This window comes from Phalaenopsis equestris, unplaced genomic scaffold (assembly GCF_001263595.1).
Source record: "Phalaenopsis equestris unplaced genomic scaffold, ASM126359v1 Scaffold000278, whole genome shotgun sequence".
In the NCBI taxonomy this organism is placed as follows: domain Eukaryota; kingdom Viridiplantae; phylum Streptophyta; class Magnoliopsida; order Asparagales; family Orchidaceae; genus Phalaenopsis; species Phalaenopsis equestris.
In genome coordinates this window covers 918,102-934,243 of record NW_018164720.1, presented here as the reverse complement: position 1 = coordinate 934,243, position 16,142 = coordinate 918,102, and the positions used below count along the sequence as shown (strand labels likewise).

Sequence of the window (16,142 nt, the reverse complement as noted above, 5' to 3'; positions counted from 1 at the left end):
CCACGTTTGCTCTGATCAAATTGAATTTTATCATATCGTCAAACAAAACTTTAATTTAATCATTATCTTGAATAATTTTATTAAACAAATATTATATCGACACTCGTTACATAATTTGAGTCTGGATTTCAATATTGAGGCGTCATGTGTCAAGTAGGCCAAACACAATGCAAATAATTGAACATTATTAAAATTTATGAGGCTCGTTGGACGCCTGATCACACATTATCGAACTTCGGATAGATTGGAAGTTCTATTCTAAAATTTTTTCTAGTTTTAGAATGGGCAAAAAAAAATTAATCCACCATCAATCAAATCCACCCACAAGCGCACGTTCATTCACATGGCCTCAAAAAGTGGAGTAGGGAAACTGTAAATCCTGAAGCTCCCACCTTTCTCTCCTTTCCACTCCGCAGTTCACTCCTCCATGGGGTTCACACGGAGCTCCTTCCATCTTTATTAAAGCGAAGCGCAATAGAATCTTTCGTAGGTGTGCTGCCATTGTGGTGGTTCCGGTAGTTGACGTGATTGGCGTGGCAACAAAATCGAAGCAATGAGGGTTCTTGCGGTCCCTTCTTCACCCCGGTCCCAGTTTCGACTACTTTTTTCTTCTTTTCTTCCATTTCCATATGTGGATTAAACTTGTGACAGATTTTCTCGAGTAGTAGAAAAAGAGCGGGTGTTTGGGTTGGGGTGGCGGAGGATGAGAGAGGACCTGCAGGATGGGCAATTGTGGAACAAGAGAAGAATCTGCAGTGGCCGCAGCTCATGTTCAAGGTTTCCTTCTGGCAATCAATGCCCTCTTTTTCCTTTTTCTTCTATCTTTTCTTGTGCTTCCTTTCTTTTTTCTTCTCTAACTTTGTTTCTTTGGTTTTTTGTACTCGATTTTGTGGTTCTCTCGGATCTCGATGGCTCGTTCTTGAACAAATGCCATTTGTAGCATATCAGATCAACCAAAAAAAAAATGCGTTTGGTTGGAAATGTAGATTTTTATGGGTTATTGGGCTTCGTTCTATATTCTTTCTCTTTTTTTTTTTAGCATAAAATATGAACGTTGTAACACTGAACTGATTTCTAGAGCTGTTTTCCGAATTTGGTAACTGCATATAAGGCCATTAACACCCTATCACTAGGTTCTTTAATTAATTAATTAATTATTTATTTAGTTTTTAATCACCAAGGTTTATTGTAATGTGTAGTGTCAACACCACCACATTGAAAAATTTGCTGAGGAAGCCTTAAATAACTTAATTTAAGCGTGAAGTATAGATATTAGTTAGCGAGATAATCTGCATTATATAATAATAATAATTTACAAGATGTTTTGACCGCTTCAAAATAGGATTTTCTATAAACTGAGATTCTTAATTCCTTATCCTGACATCATTATTCCTATTACAAGCTCCTTGTAGTTTTTTTTACTCATAAAAGAAAGGGCTTGAACAAAAATATTGTTTTGTATTTCACAATCATCTTGTTTGCAGGGAAAAATGTTCAATTGCCTCAGCAATCTGCAAGGAAGTCATTATCGGGGAAGAAGCGCGACCTTTCCTTCTCAGACATGAGTGATCCTTCAACCCCACGGAATTTTGCAGACTCAAGAAATATTGCAATATACACTGACATGATAGCTTTTACATTATTTGAGCTTGAGACGATTACGAAGAGCTTCCGTCCAGATTATGTTCTTGGTGAAGGTGGATTTGGAACAGTTTACAAGGGATATATTGATGAGAGTGTGAGGACTGGTCTCAAATCTTTGCCAGTTGCTGTGAAAGTACTTAACAAGCAAGGCCTTCAGGGACATAAAGAATGGCTTGTAAGCTGTGCAGCAATTCTTTTTATATTCTTGTGATTTCCTGAAATTTTATACTTAAGAGCCTTTCTCAAGTTTATTTGTCAGGCATCCATTCTTTCTTTTTGACCTTTTATCTCTGCCAATAACTAGGACATGATCCTTTTCACTTGTAAGTAATGGCATTTACCATTTTTTAATGTGTATTTTTTATAGCTTTCTAATTTTCAAGATAGTAGACTTAATCACATTGAGAAAAGTATTAAAACAGTTCACTGGGTCTTTGCAAGGGGTCACTTTAATCCTAGAGTTTATAAAAGTGCTAATTTGGTCTCCAGACTCTTTTAATATGGGTTGAGATAATCCCTATAATATTCTATTTCTACCAATTTAAAGAATCTAGAGACTAATTGGGCATTTTTATAAACTCTGGGACTAAAATTATTCTATGTAAATGGTCAAGGGACTATTTTAACAGTTTAATCACATGTATGTGGTATTATATATGGTTTAAAGCTGATTGAATGGGTTATGGTTGGGAAAATAATAATAAAATAAGTAAACGTCGATTTTCAAATGTTGAGATTCTTTGGCAATTTAATATGGCCAACATGGAGTTCGAGAACCTAATTAACATTATATATGATGCTATATTCTTATGCTTTTGTGCTTTTCAACCCATTTTTTTGGATAAATATAGCATGTAGTTGGTAAGACATAATGCTTATAATTTCTATAATTAAATTGGTGGTATTTTTTACCTGCTCTGGACAATTTGTGAAGATATTTGTTCATTTATATGAAAAGCAGCCTTTGTTCTGTTTGTCTGTTTTTTTAAACAAACCCTTTATTAAGTATGACCCAAAGGTGGACTGCATTTATAAACTTTATATCAAATGAAATATAAGTGATCTTAAAACTTTCTGTGAGTTCATTTGATGTTGTACTTTACCCTTTTAACAGTTTCATGGTTAAGAGTATTATTTTTCTCCATTTGCCAGACGGAGGTTAATTTTCTAGGACAGTTGAGACATCTGAATCTAGTGAAGCTGATTGGATATTGCTGCGAGGACGATCACAGGCTCCTTGTCTATGAGTTCATGTTCCGGGGAAGCCTCGAGAATCACTTATTTCGAAGTAAATAACTCAAAAATTTGCATCTTTGTCTTTCTACTTTTACTTCTCAAGCTAATTTATTTTACATAAATTTTCTTGATTTTCATGAATTTGCTTCTATATTCATGCAAGAATTATGAAATACTTTCATTGAACTCATGATTTTAACATGATAGTGGTAGCAACCCTATCCCAACTTAGCACACACGACCTTTTGGTGCCATTTATGTCTTCTTCCTGGTGTTAACTTTCATTTAAATCGCTCTCATAGAAATATCTTATGGTCCCAATTATCTTTTCCTTTGTTCAAAATTTTCTCTTAATTATGTTGGGAGCGACTAATAAATGACTAGCTTATATATCAAGTTTGACATTGATCACATATAGGAAGAGCACCGGGGTAATCATTTAGTATGAAATATGAAACAGTGGAAGCATAAGCAGAGGTTGCTAAAAAAAGTGCACAATATTCTAAAAAAATTAAGGTAGAATTAAATGAATCAGTTGGTCAATGATGAAGTGCATCAAACAGAGTAATAGAATTAAAAGGGCTGGCTTTGTTTATGAATTTATAGCTTTTATTATTGTATGTGCATGTTATAATATTTGGGATTTAAACTAGTTATTGTACCATCTGGTTGATTATGGTTGAAGATGAATTCAAATTTCATATTTTATTTTGTTTTCCAATGCAATGTTGTTGCATAGTCTTTTAAGTTGATGTCTATTGTTTAATTAATCTTTTGTAACCAAAATGGACAATTTCATCTCTCTCTACTTGGTAATCGAGCTTGCGATAAAGTATGTTGAATTTTGCTTTTGATATCCACTAGGGGTTATATTGAGTAAAGTTGGAGCAAGCATTCCCAAACTTGAATTTGCATTTTTCAACTTTGACTTGAGGGAATTCACAAGAAAGCTCAGGAGTTATCAACTCCATAAATTGTTCTTTATCAACCAAATCAACCTCTTAAGTCTTAACAAATAGCAACTTCTAGAACCAAGTCAACTTCAGCAACCATTACAAGTGGTATTGAGCCAAGTTCGAGCAAGTTGGCCTAAACTTGTAATTGAATATTTAGATTTCAACTATAAGAAATTTTGAGTTGAATCAAGTGCATTCAATTTCAAGTCAAGTTTGAATTGATTCATGTAAAATCATTTAATTATTAAATACTTTTAAACATTAATCATTATTATTATTTGTATAAATAAATCTAAAATATATTTATTATAAATACATAGATTTGTATACATGTCATTTTATGTCAAATTTAAATTTTACATCTGTTATTGATCGCAAATATAGGGATATAGGAAGAGTATTAGGGTTTATGTGGATTGTCCCGTGTAATTATATAATCCTCATAGTGAAAATCCTCATATGTGAATTATATAAGAGTATTGGTGTAATTATATAGGGATATAGGAAGAGTATTGGTGTAATTATATAAGAAATATAAAATAGTGGATGCATGAATAAATGCAATTAGAAAGATACACAATTGATATTCTAAATAAATTAAGGTAGAATTAAAGGAGGGAGGTGGTTAATGATGGAGTTCATTAAAAAATAATATAATTAAAAGGGATTCTATATTGTTTATGAATTTCTAGATTTCATTATTGTATATGTTTTCTTATAATATTTTGAATTTACGATACTGGTGTTTTTGGATGCTTATGATTAAAAGACAAATTTATCTTTAATGTTTTATTTTTCACTGCAATGCTTTTGCGTTATCCTTACATTAATGTTCATTGTTTAATATCCCTTTTATCGAGTAATTTTAATTTGTCATAAATATGTGACTTATGCTTTCTATATATATCCACTATAGTTGATATTGAGTTGAGTTTGCAAGATTTGATTTGAACTAAAAATTGAAGATTTAAAATTTGTGTCGAGCCAATTTCAAATTATGTTAAATGTGTTTAAACATTAGTTTAGTTAACAAACTTCAATTTTTGAAGATTTAAAATTTGTGTCGAGCCAATTTCAAATTATGTTAAATGTGTTTAAACATTAGTTTAGTTAACAAACTTCAATTTTGAAGGTATTTAAAATCTATTTATAAAGATGTATTATAAATATATTAAATGTAAATGCTAAATGCATATACTTATAAAATCTTATAAGTGATTGAACTATGAATATATATGTATGTATCAACATGCACATAAATATCCTCTTATATCATGTATGAAGGTATTTAAAATCTATTTATAAAGATGTATTATAAATGTATTAAATGTAAATGCTAAATGCATATACTTATAAAATCTTATAAGTGATTGAACTATGAATATATATGTATGTATCAACATGCACATAAATATCCTCTTATATCATGTATTGAGTCAATTTTGAGTTGATTCTAATTTATTTCAGGTAAACCAACTTTGAGTCGAAGCAATCAATTTTTTTTATTTTGAGTTAATTAAAGCTCGAGCAATATTTGAACGAGTATCAAGTTTCAAATATAACTAACAACCTTATATCAACTCTTTTATCATTTTCGACATATGAGGGTTGTCCTGTGAAGAACTAAAAATTATAGCAAATGAAATTGGCAAACATAAAAAAAATGAATAAAGTTAAAGAGGAAATATTGTGAGGTTGAGGATGTCATCTAATTGTGTGGTGAACTTGTATGTATGATTCTTGAGCTTTTTCTTTGATTTAGTATGGGTGATCTTTGCATTTGGTAAGGTCTAGTGAATGAATTTCTTTTGTATAGCATGATGATGACTTTTATTGATTTGGGCTGACCATTTCTCCTCCCCCATGGATATAGCCTGGGTTGAAGCTAAATCATGTAAATATTAGTATTTTCTGTCTTATTTGTTCTATTCTCTTTTGTGATTTTGCGGTTCATTAATCTCAATATTGATAGCACTATTGTCGTGAGTTTTGATATTTCTATTAGTACACATTGTTAAGCCACTTGTGATTATTTGGTTTAGTTCTAAATCAAATAGTTGAAATTTTTGTTTAGTAATATCAAGTGGTTAGCCATCACCGATAGGCATAAGTTTTTTAGTCGAATATAGTTTTGACCAATGGTGTATCGTGATTGGGGCCCAACTTTGATCACCATTAGATTCACTCCAGAAATTTTTTTTTTTTATAAATTTCATGATTGGTCAACATCAATGCTCAGTCATTTACATTTGAACTTGGACCTACAATTGACAAAAGTAGTTATGAATTTTTTTATCTATTGCACAACTCTAAATTGGAATAAGGATTAATGTTTATCATATCAATCGTCAATAGTTTGTAAAAAGGCTAATGATGATGTTCTTCATGATACATAATTTTTTTGTCACATAAAAACTAAAATTTATAGCTGCGTTTAATTTAATAAACTATATGTGGCCAAATATGATCATTTTTATGGACAAGCTTGATTGAGCCAGACATGTAGTTGGTAGTTGTTGTAGAGGTGTTCACTGTACTCCATCTTTGATTTTGTATGGGTGAACCTTGGATTTGCTTAGAGCTAGTGAGTGGTTTTATTTTGTATAGCATGATTATGACTTCTATTGATTTGGGCTGATCATTTATCCTTTCTCATGGATATAGCCTGGGTTGAAGCTGAATTGTGTAAATATTAATATTTTTTGTGCTGTGTTCTATTCACTTTTGTGATTTTTTGCTTCATTAATCTCAATGTTGATAGCACTTTTCTTCTGAGTTTTGATACTTTTATCACTACAATTTGTTGAGGCCTTTGGTAGTGTTTGGTTTAGTTCCAATTCTCTTAGGTGAAATTTTGGTTTATAAATATCAAGTGTTAGTCGGCACCAATAGAAAAAAGCTTTTTAATTGAATTTAGGTTTGACTAATGGTATATTGGGCCCAAATTTGATTCCCTTTAGATTCACCCGCTAACAATTTTCTTATAGATTTCGTGATTGGTCATCATCAATGCTCAGTTATTCTCATTTGAACTTGGACTTACAATTGGCAGAAATAGTTATACAATTTTTTTTACCATTTGCACAACTCTAAATTTGAATAAGGATTAATGGTTCATCATGTCAATCTTTACATAGTTTGTAGAAGGCTAATAATGTTGTTCCTTCATGATAAATCATTTTTATGTCACATAAAAACTAAAAACCATAAGTTTATTTAATTTAACAGACTCTTATCTGCTAAAATATGGTTAATTTGATGGACAATTTGGTAGGATTTTTGGCAAAATTAGGACAAATAAATATTTTATTACAAGAACATTAAACAACTCAACACAAATACAGAAGATAAGCACCTATAATTCAAGAGGTAGGCGATCTCTACCAAATCCTATAATTTGAGAGGTAGGAAATCTTCCAAATCCTAATTTTAAGACTCATGACCCAATCTCATGTATAATTGTAACCTTAAACATATTAGTCCTATAAATACTAACAACAAAAATAATAATAGAAGACAAAATCTTGGGTTAATAAATGACAATTGTCCTTAGGCATAGGTGTAACAGTACTCCCCTGCCCCCAGAAATACACCTTGTCCTCAAAATGAAAAAAACATGTTGCTGGATTAGGTAGTATGGCTCATACATGACATCATTATCTTGAATTCCTTTCCATTTAATCAGAAATTTGTAATGACCCTTATATGTTAGAAATGACGTCTTGTGCATATCTTTCGGCCCCATTCGAATCTTATGGTGCCATAACTTCTAGTCAATCTTAGAGAATATAATAGCCTTAAACAACTCATCTAGTAGCTCATCGATCACCGGAATCTTTGTCAACTCGGTATCATATGTCTCTTTCATGCTATGCCACTCGATCAAAATTCCCAACCCTACCTCCTGAATTGCTTTCATCATAGTCTTCAATATTACAAAAGTCTTTCACAAATTGGGGTAACCGTAAAACACCACCATCTTCTCGCCCTCTTGAATACATTGTAATGTCAAAAACATATCCTTACAAAGTCTCTTGCTCTTCTCCACCTGTCTCATTCTCATCATTACTTCTAAATCCCCTTTCACCTGAAAAACTGTCATAGTCAAAGCAGTGGCAAAATTAGAGACACCCTCTGCCTAAATCCCACCCACTATGGTTCATTGTTCCAGGCCGAAATTCTTTGAAGCAATCTTCTTTAGCTTCGAATCACATGTCATTTTGTTTTGCCTGTTGTTGCTTGTTTCAAACCTCCAAATGTCGTGCCATTTTCTCCAGAGCTACCGCTCGAATCCACTCCGAACTCCTTCACTCGATCCTGACTACTTCTGTTTATTCTAGTCATATGAAGGTTGCACTATTTCTTCCAAGTGCCATCGTTCATGTTCGCTCTTGATTTCTTGGATTGATACCACAGCTCCCATTCTTCATGAAGTAGCGATGTTGTTCTGATGCGCGTGAACTTTTTTGGTTGTTGCTGCTCGCATTCGTTCCCGCTACCGTCACTCAATCTCGCGATGGGTGGATGTGATTTTGTGTGAATCTTCATGATCTTCTTCATCATTTCTTTTAGGGCTATGAATCTCCGCTTGACCACCCCTCTAGGATGAGAAATCTTCATCTACATTAGATTTGATGTTTCTCTTTTCTTTCTCTACTTTTTCCTTCAAATCCTCTGCTTTCTTGATTGCCATTACTCCCATAATAGGTTCAATCACGAAGGAGGAACTTACTGTATGCTGAAATATAGTCGATGGCTTCCCACGTAGTCCGAATCATGTTTGTACCACGAGACCATATGCCGCGATTTTGGAACTCCTTCCAGGCGCCTGTATGCATCGATCCCTTCTAATCTAAAATGATTCAATAGTCGTTTTCTAGGATCAATTGCTCTGATACCATTTGATAGGATTCTTGGCAGATGTAGGGCAAATAAATATTTTATTGCAATAACTTCAAATAACTCAACATGAATACATAAGATAAACACCGACAATTCGAAAGGTAGGAAATCTCTCCTAAATCCTAACCCTAAGATGACCCAATCTCATGCATTGTAATGTTTCGTTTCATGTACTTAGAGAAGAATCTATGAGTCGAACACCAGTGAGAACTAAAGCAAAGTATTGGGAAGCCAAAGAAAGTGAGAGAAAATGAGGGGATCGAAAGCCTATACAACGAGTTCGCTTATAAAACGAGGCAGCCAAGGCAAGGCTCACTATAGCGGGAGTCGAGCAGTGTGTGAAGGAGAGGAGGACGACGTGGGAGATATCCTAAACGACAACGAGGAGGCTTGAGAAGTATTGGCGTCGGGGTAGTGCAGCGGAGATGACGACGTCGACTCCTTGAGCAGGACAGAGCCGAGCAAGAAGGCGCGGTGCGTCTGTGGAGAGGAAGAAACGTCATAGAGAAGGAAGAAGGGTCGAATTTCTGCAGGAGGGAGCCGAAGCCGAGCTTTCGTGTGTGGATCAAAGTCGATTGCAAAGGGAGGAAGAAACTTTTGTTCGACCAGTGAGGAAATGTTTAATTAGTTTATTTGATTTAATAACGTTAGAAATTATATTAGGAAATAATTTATTCCTCTGAGAAATTATGAGGAATAAATTATTTCCTTAGGAGTTATTTACTTTCTTATTTTATATTTATTATTTTAGATTGAATTTATTTTCTTTTATATTTTAGACTTTCCTATTTTATGTCGTTTTCTTTGTCTTCAAATAATTAGAATTGATTATTGGAGATATTAGGTGTTATATCATTATTTTTCATGTTTTTTCTGTTTATTGTCTTTTCTATTCTAGAAATAATGTAAGGGTTATTTATACTCCCTTTCATATCAATAAAATAATCCCTCTTTATTCTGCATTATTTTGAATTTCAGCCTAGTATCAGAGCCAAATTCCCTATCTTAGCTCTAGTCCTCCCTCCAGAGCTGCCAGACTACCTTCTCCCTTCCTGCCATTTTTTCTGCAGGAAGGGAGCCACGCTTTCTCTTCTCTACTTGATGTCCCAGAACTATCCCCACATTAACTCAATCAATCGACGCAAGCTCTCTCGTACCATTCTACCTCATCGTATCTGGGGCAGCGGAAGGCGTTTTCGCAAACGTCGAACCCTAGTCCTATCGTATCCGCCACTTCCGTCACTTTTGCCGCTCAGGACACTGCCATCGGTCGGATACGTTGTTACATCGTCGGTCTCTGGCTTCCAGAGGCCATTCTTCCCTAGGAGCTTCTTTGCCTCTCGCATGGTTTTGAATTCGGTTGTTCTGATTCAAATGGGAGATGCATGTGCTCACTCTTTTCTTTAGTTTATGTTGAGCGAAGGCCTTGTGCCGTCTTCGGAAGTAGAGGTGAAGAGGAAGGAAGTTGTTGAGGAGCTTAAGGAGATAGTTTTGTCTTGGATAAGAAAAATTGCCTAGCAACGCCGCGTTCCTAAGGATATAATTGATAAGACAAGTGCCACTATTTTGGCATATGGCTCATATGGTCTAGTAGTCCATGGTCCAGAATCTACATTGATGCTTTGTGCGTTGGCCCGTACTTTGCTTCATTGGAAGGTGATTTCCTTATTGTTTTGCATGGAATGCTTTAAATGTGGCTGAAATATCAGAACATTATAATTGATAGGACAAGGGTTTGGCATCTTTGTAAACGCTGAACCCTAGTCCTATCTTATACACCCCTTCCGTCACTTCTGCTGCCCAGGTCACTGCCGCTGGTCGGATACATTGTTACATCGCCAGTCTCTGGCTTCCAAAGGCCGTTCTTCCCAAGGAGCTTCTTTGTCCCTTGCATGGATTTGAATCTTGCTGTTCTGATTCAAATGGGAGACACATGTGCTCAGTCTTTTATTCAGTTTATGGTGAGCGAAGGCCTTGTGCCGTCTTCGGAAGCAGAGGTGAAGAGGAAGTTTTCGTGGAGCTTAAGGATATAGTTTTGTCTTGGATAAGAAAAATTTCCTAGCAACGCCGTCTTCCTAAGGATATAATTGATAAGACAAGTGCCACTATTTTGGCATATGGCTCATATGGTCTAGGAGTCCATGGTCCAGAATCTGACATCTATGCTTTGTGCGTTGGCCCATACTCTGCTTCAATGGAAGATGATTTCTTTATTGTTTTGCATAAAATGCTTCAAAACATGGCTAAAATATCAGAACTACATTATGTCAAGATTGCAAAAGGTCCCCTTTAATGAGACTTAAATTTACTTTTCTATTTATTTTCCTTTTGCTCAACTATGAGTTGTATCTGTTCTAGCCGATGTGAACATTTTTGATCCTTGCTTAGTGATACATGATGAAACATGTCAAAGAAGGGTCATCGTTCAAAGGGAGAGCCAGCCGACAGAGGTTTGGCTGAAATCTTGCCGGGAGAGGCCACCAGTGAGACTGGATGTATCTTTAAATGGAATCCCTACAATCAATCTATTTGCTCTTCTCCGTCGATTTTTTCCCTGCTGCCAAAAAAATCTATGCAGATCTTTCTCTGTCTTTGCCACCGAAACTTTTTCTTACAACTGGCTTTCCTCCGAAGCTTTTTTTTGGCATCAAGCCCTCTTCCGAAATATTTTTCTGCTTCAGGTTCTTCTTTGAAGCTTTTCGTGCAGCAGGTTCTCCATCGAAATTTTTCCTACAGCAGGCCCTCCTCCGGAGCCTTTTTTTGCATCAAGCCCTCTTCCAGAACTTTTTTCTGCATCAGACTCTCCTCCAGAATCTTTCCTGTATCGTGCCTCTTCCGGAGCTTTTCCTGCGCAAGACCTACCCTTGAATCTTTTCCTTTTTCTGCAGGCCATACCCTATAGTTTTTTTTTGTTGGTTGTATATTTCCCTGTAAACTCTCTTGCAACATTACTTGTATGAGCCTTCCGCCTACCTATAGACATTGCAGGAATTGCAGTTAAAGACAATCACAATTGTCTGCTTCTCTGCAAAATACCCTATCACATTACTTGTAGGAGCCTTCTTTCTAGAGACACTGCAGGAACTGCAGTAAAAAAAACCGCAGTATGGTATGAAGACTTCAAGTTCAACTTCATGGGATCTTCTTCGCACATTGTATGAGGTTTTAAATCCAAGTTGAATATGAATTTCAGCTATGTTTCAACTTGAGTGAGAGTGTTAGAAATTATATTAGGATATAATTTATTCTTGTGAGGAAATATGAGGAATAAATTATTTCTTTAAACTAGGAGTTATTTTCTTTCTTATTTTAGGCTTTTTTATTTTATGTTGTTTCCTTTACATCCAAAAAATTAATATGAGTTGATTATTAGAGATATTATATGTTATATCTTTTCCTTTCATGCTATTTTTTTATTGTCATTCTTATTTTAGGATTCTTGTAAGGGTTATTTATACCCCATTTCATATCAATAAAATAATCCTATTTTATCAAATGGACGAAGAAACTTTTGTTCGACTGACGAGGTAAGGTTTAATTAGGTAATTTGATTTAATAATAATAACAATAGTATTATAATGAAAATTTAACGCTTAAATAATTTGAAGTAAATATTTTATTAAAATAATAAAGTAATACCCATGTTTATTGTAGGCTTAAATTCTAAAAGGGTCGAAGTTAAGACATTCAAGAAAAAATCATTGCCATTGAGATGGGTACTTGCACTTTTAATTTATAGTGATAATTTATTTTTTCTCAACTATTTTCCAGTTAATGACACTTGCACATGCTTTATTCTGATTGAGAATTTTCTTTTATCGGCCATATTGTTATGAATGTTAGAACTAGTTACTCATGCATTTGGTGTATACTTTATATAATATTTTGCATTGAATGCGATGAATAATTGAATGATATGTTATGTTGACTGCTTGTATGTGCATGACTAGCTAGAATGAAGTCATTCTATGATGATACTAGTGGGGAACACTAAAGTAGCTGTGCACGTATATAGAAAATGATATTGATATTCATGTGTCTTAATTGACACAACTTTTACACGATGCTTTTGTGACACTTGTATATATATAGAATGATATTGATATGCTATTGATATAGAAAGTTCTTTAATAACATCAAATGTTTCTATTGATTTATTAAATGCTTAATTGACATATATGTTGCCTCCTTTCTTGTTGTATTACGGTGATTTTTAAGTATGAATATTCACCGACATTGTTTAGTTTACTGTTATTTTTATATTAATATGTTTTGGTTTAATTAACCAAGAGTGTTAGAAAATATAATGTTTATAGAAGACACAAACAACTAGTAACAAGACAATTTTAAATATATTATTTTATTTTTTTCGATTAGTGACTCTTTCATCTGTTAAATATTAATTAAAAATAAAAAAAATAATTCATATTTTCCAACCGTCTGTTCTTGTTTTGATTTATTTCAAGTCCACAGCTGGGCCGTAATACAAGTGGTATCGAAGATAAGGTTTAAGATTAATTAATAAAATCTTGATGAAAGAGCTTATATAATAATTATAAATTTTTTTTAATAATTATAAAAATTAAAATTAAATCAAAGCAAAAAATTATTATCCATTCAGGCGTAGTGATGCACCCGAAATCCTAGAAGAAGAGAGTCCGATAGAAAATGAATACAACATACTATAAACGTGAACATGAATGTTCTCACTCAAATGATGACGACGATGAGTCAGTTGATTTAGGAGTTCAGATTGCAGTCTATCAGAAGTGGTATAGTCACTGTGGATAAGTATTTGTAAATATTTCAAGATCTGTATCCATCTTTGTTTAAGGGTATCGAAGATCCAATTGAAATAACTGACTAATGAGGATGGAGAAGATACTAAATAACATAGCTTGTTTGGATGAAAGAAGAGAACCATTCGTGATATTTGTGCTTGATGGAGAAGCCAAAAGGTGGCGGTGTGGGTAGCGCCGGGACAGGTTAGGAGACATACCCAACGTGATGATAAGGTCGACAGAGTTCTTGGATCTTTTTAGAGAGTGATTTGTATCCTTATTTGCTCAACATCAGAAGCAGGACAAGTTCATCAAGTTGAGGCAAAGAGAGAAGACAGTCATCCAGTATGAAGCTGAATTCACTGTACTGTTAAGGCATGCGATACAGTTGATCGTTACTTCAAAAGAAAAGTATTACAAATTCTTTTTAGAATTAAAAGATTCTTTCAGAGAACAATTAGTTTCTTTAGGGGTCGATGATTACTCTGCATTAGTAGAACGATCTAGAAGAGTGGATATCAACTATCAGCTTATTCAGAAGCGTAAAGAGATGCACAAGAGGAAGACAACTGAAGAACATGTAGATCTCTCAAAAGGATCCAATGAGAAGTTCAAGAATATTTTAGGTGGAGTTAATAGAGGTACAACTCAGGGTATTGGAGTCGCTTGTGCCAAATATGGAAGACAACATAAAAGTGAATGCTTGATGGGCTCTAACACTTGCTATTGGTGTCGTCAACCTGATCACATATCAAGATTTTGTCTATTTCTTGGATAAAAGAGCACTGAAGATCAGTAATCAGGTGGAGCTCCTTCACAAAAGTTTGCAGGCAAGCAGAAAAAAAATAGTCTATAACTCGAGCTCCGATTGAAAGTCAACAAAGACAACCCGTTCTACCTCGAGTATATTCCCTTACTCATAGTGAGCCTAAAGAACCTATTATTGTTGATGGTGATGAGGTCTGATGAGTTTGACATTTTCTTATATATATAGGGTATTTTTCTAACATACTTCCTTATTTCAGTATTGTTATCCAAAGTATAATTGAGTCGCCTTGTATCGAGTTTTTACCCTTATAGTGATTACTTTTCATCTTAATTAATGACCCATAGTTTTAATCATAAAATTTATAGATAGCTAATGTTGATCTACTTAATAAAAAATGACTTGAGGTTTTTTTATAAATTTTGAGGACAATATTTTTAGAAGCGGGGAAGATTGTAACATTTCGTTTCATCTACCAGCAGGAGAATTGAAGAGCCGAACCTGAGTGAGAACTGAAGCGAAGAGTCGGTAAGCCAAAGAGAGGGAGAAGAAACGAGAAGATTGAAAGCCTGCGTGATGAGTTCGCCTATAAAATGAGGCGGCCAAGGCAAGATTCACTTAGCTGGGAGTCGAGCGATGTGCGAAGGAGAGTAGGATCGCGTGGGAGACATCCTAACTGGCGACGAGGAGGCTTGAGAAGTATCGACAACGGGGTCGAGCGGCGAAGAAGACGACATCAACTCCATGAGCAGGACCGAGCCTAGCAAGGAGCTGTGCGTTTGCGGGTAAGAGTTTCAACCAACCAACGAAGAAGAAGAGAGGAAGAAGCATTGCAGAGAAGGAAGAATGGTCGAGTTCATGCAGGAGGGAGCCGAAGCTGAGCTTTCTTGTACTGTGAATCTGAGTCGAGCGTAATGGGAGGAAGAAACTTTTGTTCAACCGGTGTGGTAAGGTTTAAATAAAAAGTATCATACAAATAGATTGTGTGAGAGGGCCCAAACATGACATCATGACCACACGATCACCACCACATTCAAATTATTTTAAGAAGAGAAAATACAAAAAAAATTCATGAGAAACAAAAAGAAAAAACCAACAAGTGTTAAAATAGGGAGTATTATGTAACTTAATATTAAAAGAAATGAGCAGAGGCTATTATATGAGTTTTTAGCCACCCCTAATGTGTCTAACAATTTGAGTACCACCCCTTTAAGGACAACTGTGTCAGAGGCGATTCGTACCCCCTACCTGAGGGATCTTATACCGTGGATGTCAGCCAACACACCGGGGTACACGGCATACACATACATACATACATACATATACATACATACATACATATATATACATACATACATATATATATATATATATACATACATACATATGTATATATATACATATATATATGTATGTATGTATATATATGTATGTATGTATGTATATGTATGTATGTATGTATGTGTATGCCGTGTACCCCGGTGTGTTGGCTGACATCCACGGTATAAGATCCCTCAGGTAGGGGGTACGAATCGCCTCTGACACAGTTGTCCTTAAAGGGGTGGTACTCAAATTGTTAGACACATTAGGGGTGGCTAAAAACTCATATAATAGCCTCTGCTCATTTCTTTTAATATTAAGTTACATAATACTCCCTATTTTAACACTTGTTGGTTTTTTCTTTTTGTTTCTCATGAATTTTTTTTGTATTTTCTCTTCTTAAAATAATTTGAATGTGGTGGTGATCGTGTGGTCATGATGTCATGTTTGGGCCCTCTCACACAATCTATTTGTATGATACTTTTTATTTAATATATTAGTCATTGGACTTTCTCAATATATATATATATATATATA

The 16,142-nt window shown here is 34.5% G+C and overlaps 1 protein-coding gene across 1 annotated transcript in view; it reads left to right on the top strand.

Moving 5' to 3' along the window:
- Nucleotides 1–334: 334 nt before the first annotated feature.
- LOC110024901 (probable serine/threonine-protein kinase PBL8) overlaps nucleotides 335–16,142 on the top strand; it is a 24,868-nt gene continuing 9,060 nt past the window's right edge. Inside the window, exons 1-4 of the mRNA XM_020725091.1 lie at nucleotides 335–568; nucleotides 652–777; nucleotides 1,485–1,819; nucleotides 2,797–2,932. Coding sequence (XP_020580750.1) covers nucleotides 723–777; nucleotides 1,485–1,819; nucleotides 2,797–2,932 — 526 coding nt within the window. The 5' untranslated portion in view covers nucleotides 335–568; nucleotides 652–722. The remainder of the gene's footprint in view (nucleotides 569–651; nucleotides 778–1,484; nucleotides 1,820–2,796; nucleotides 2,933–16,142) is intronic.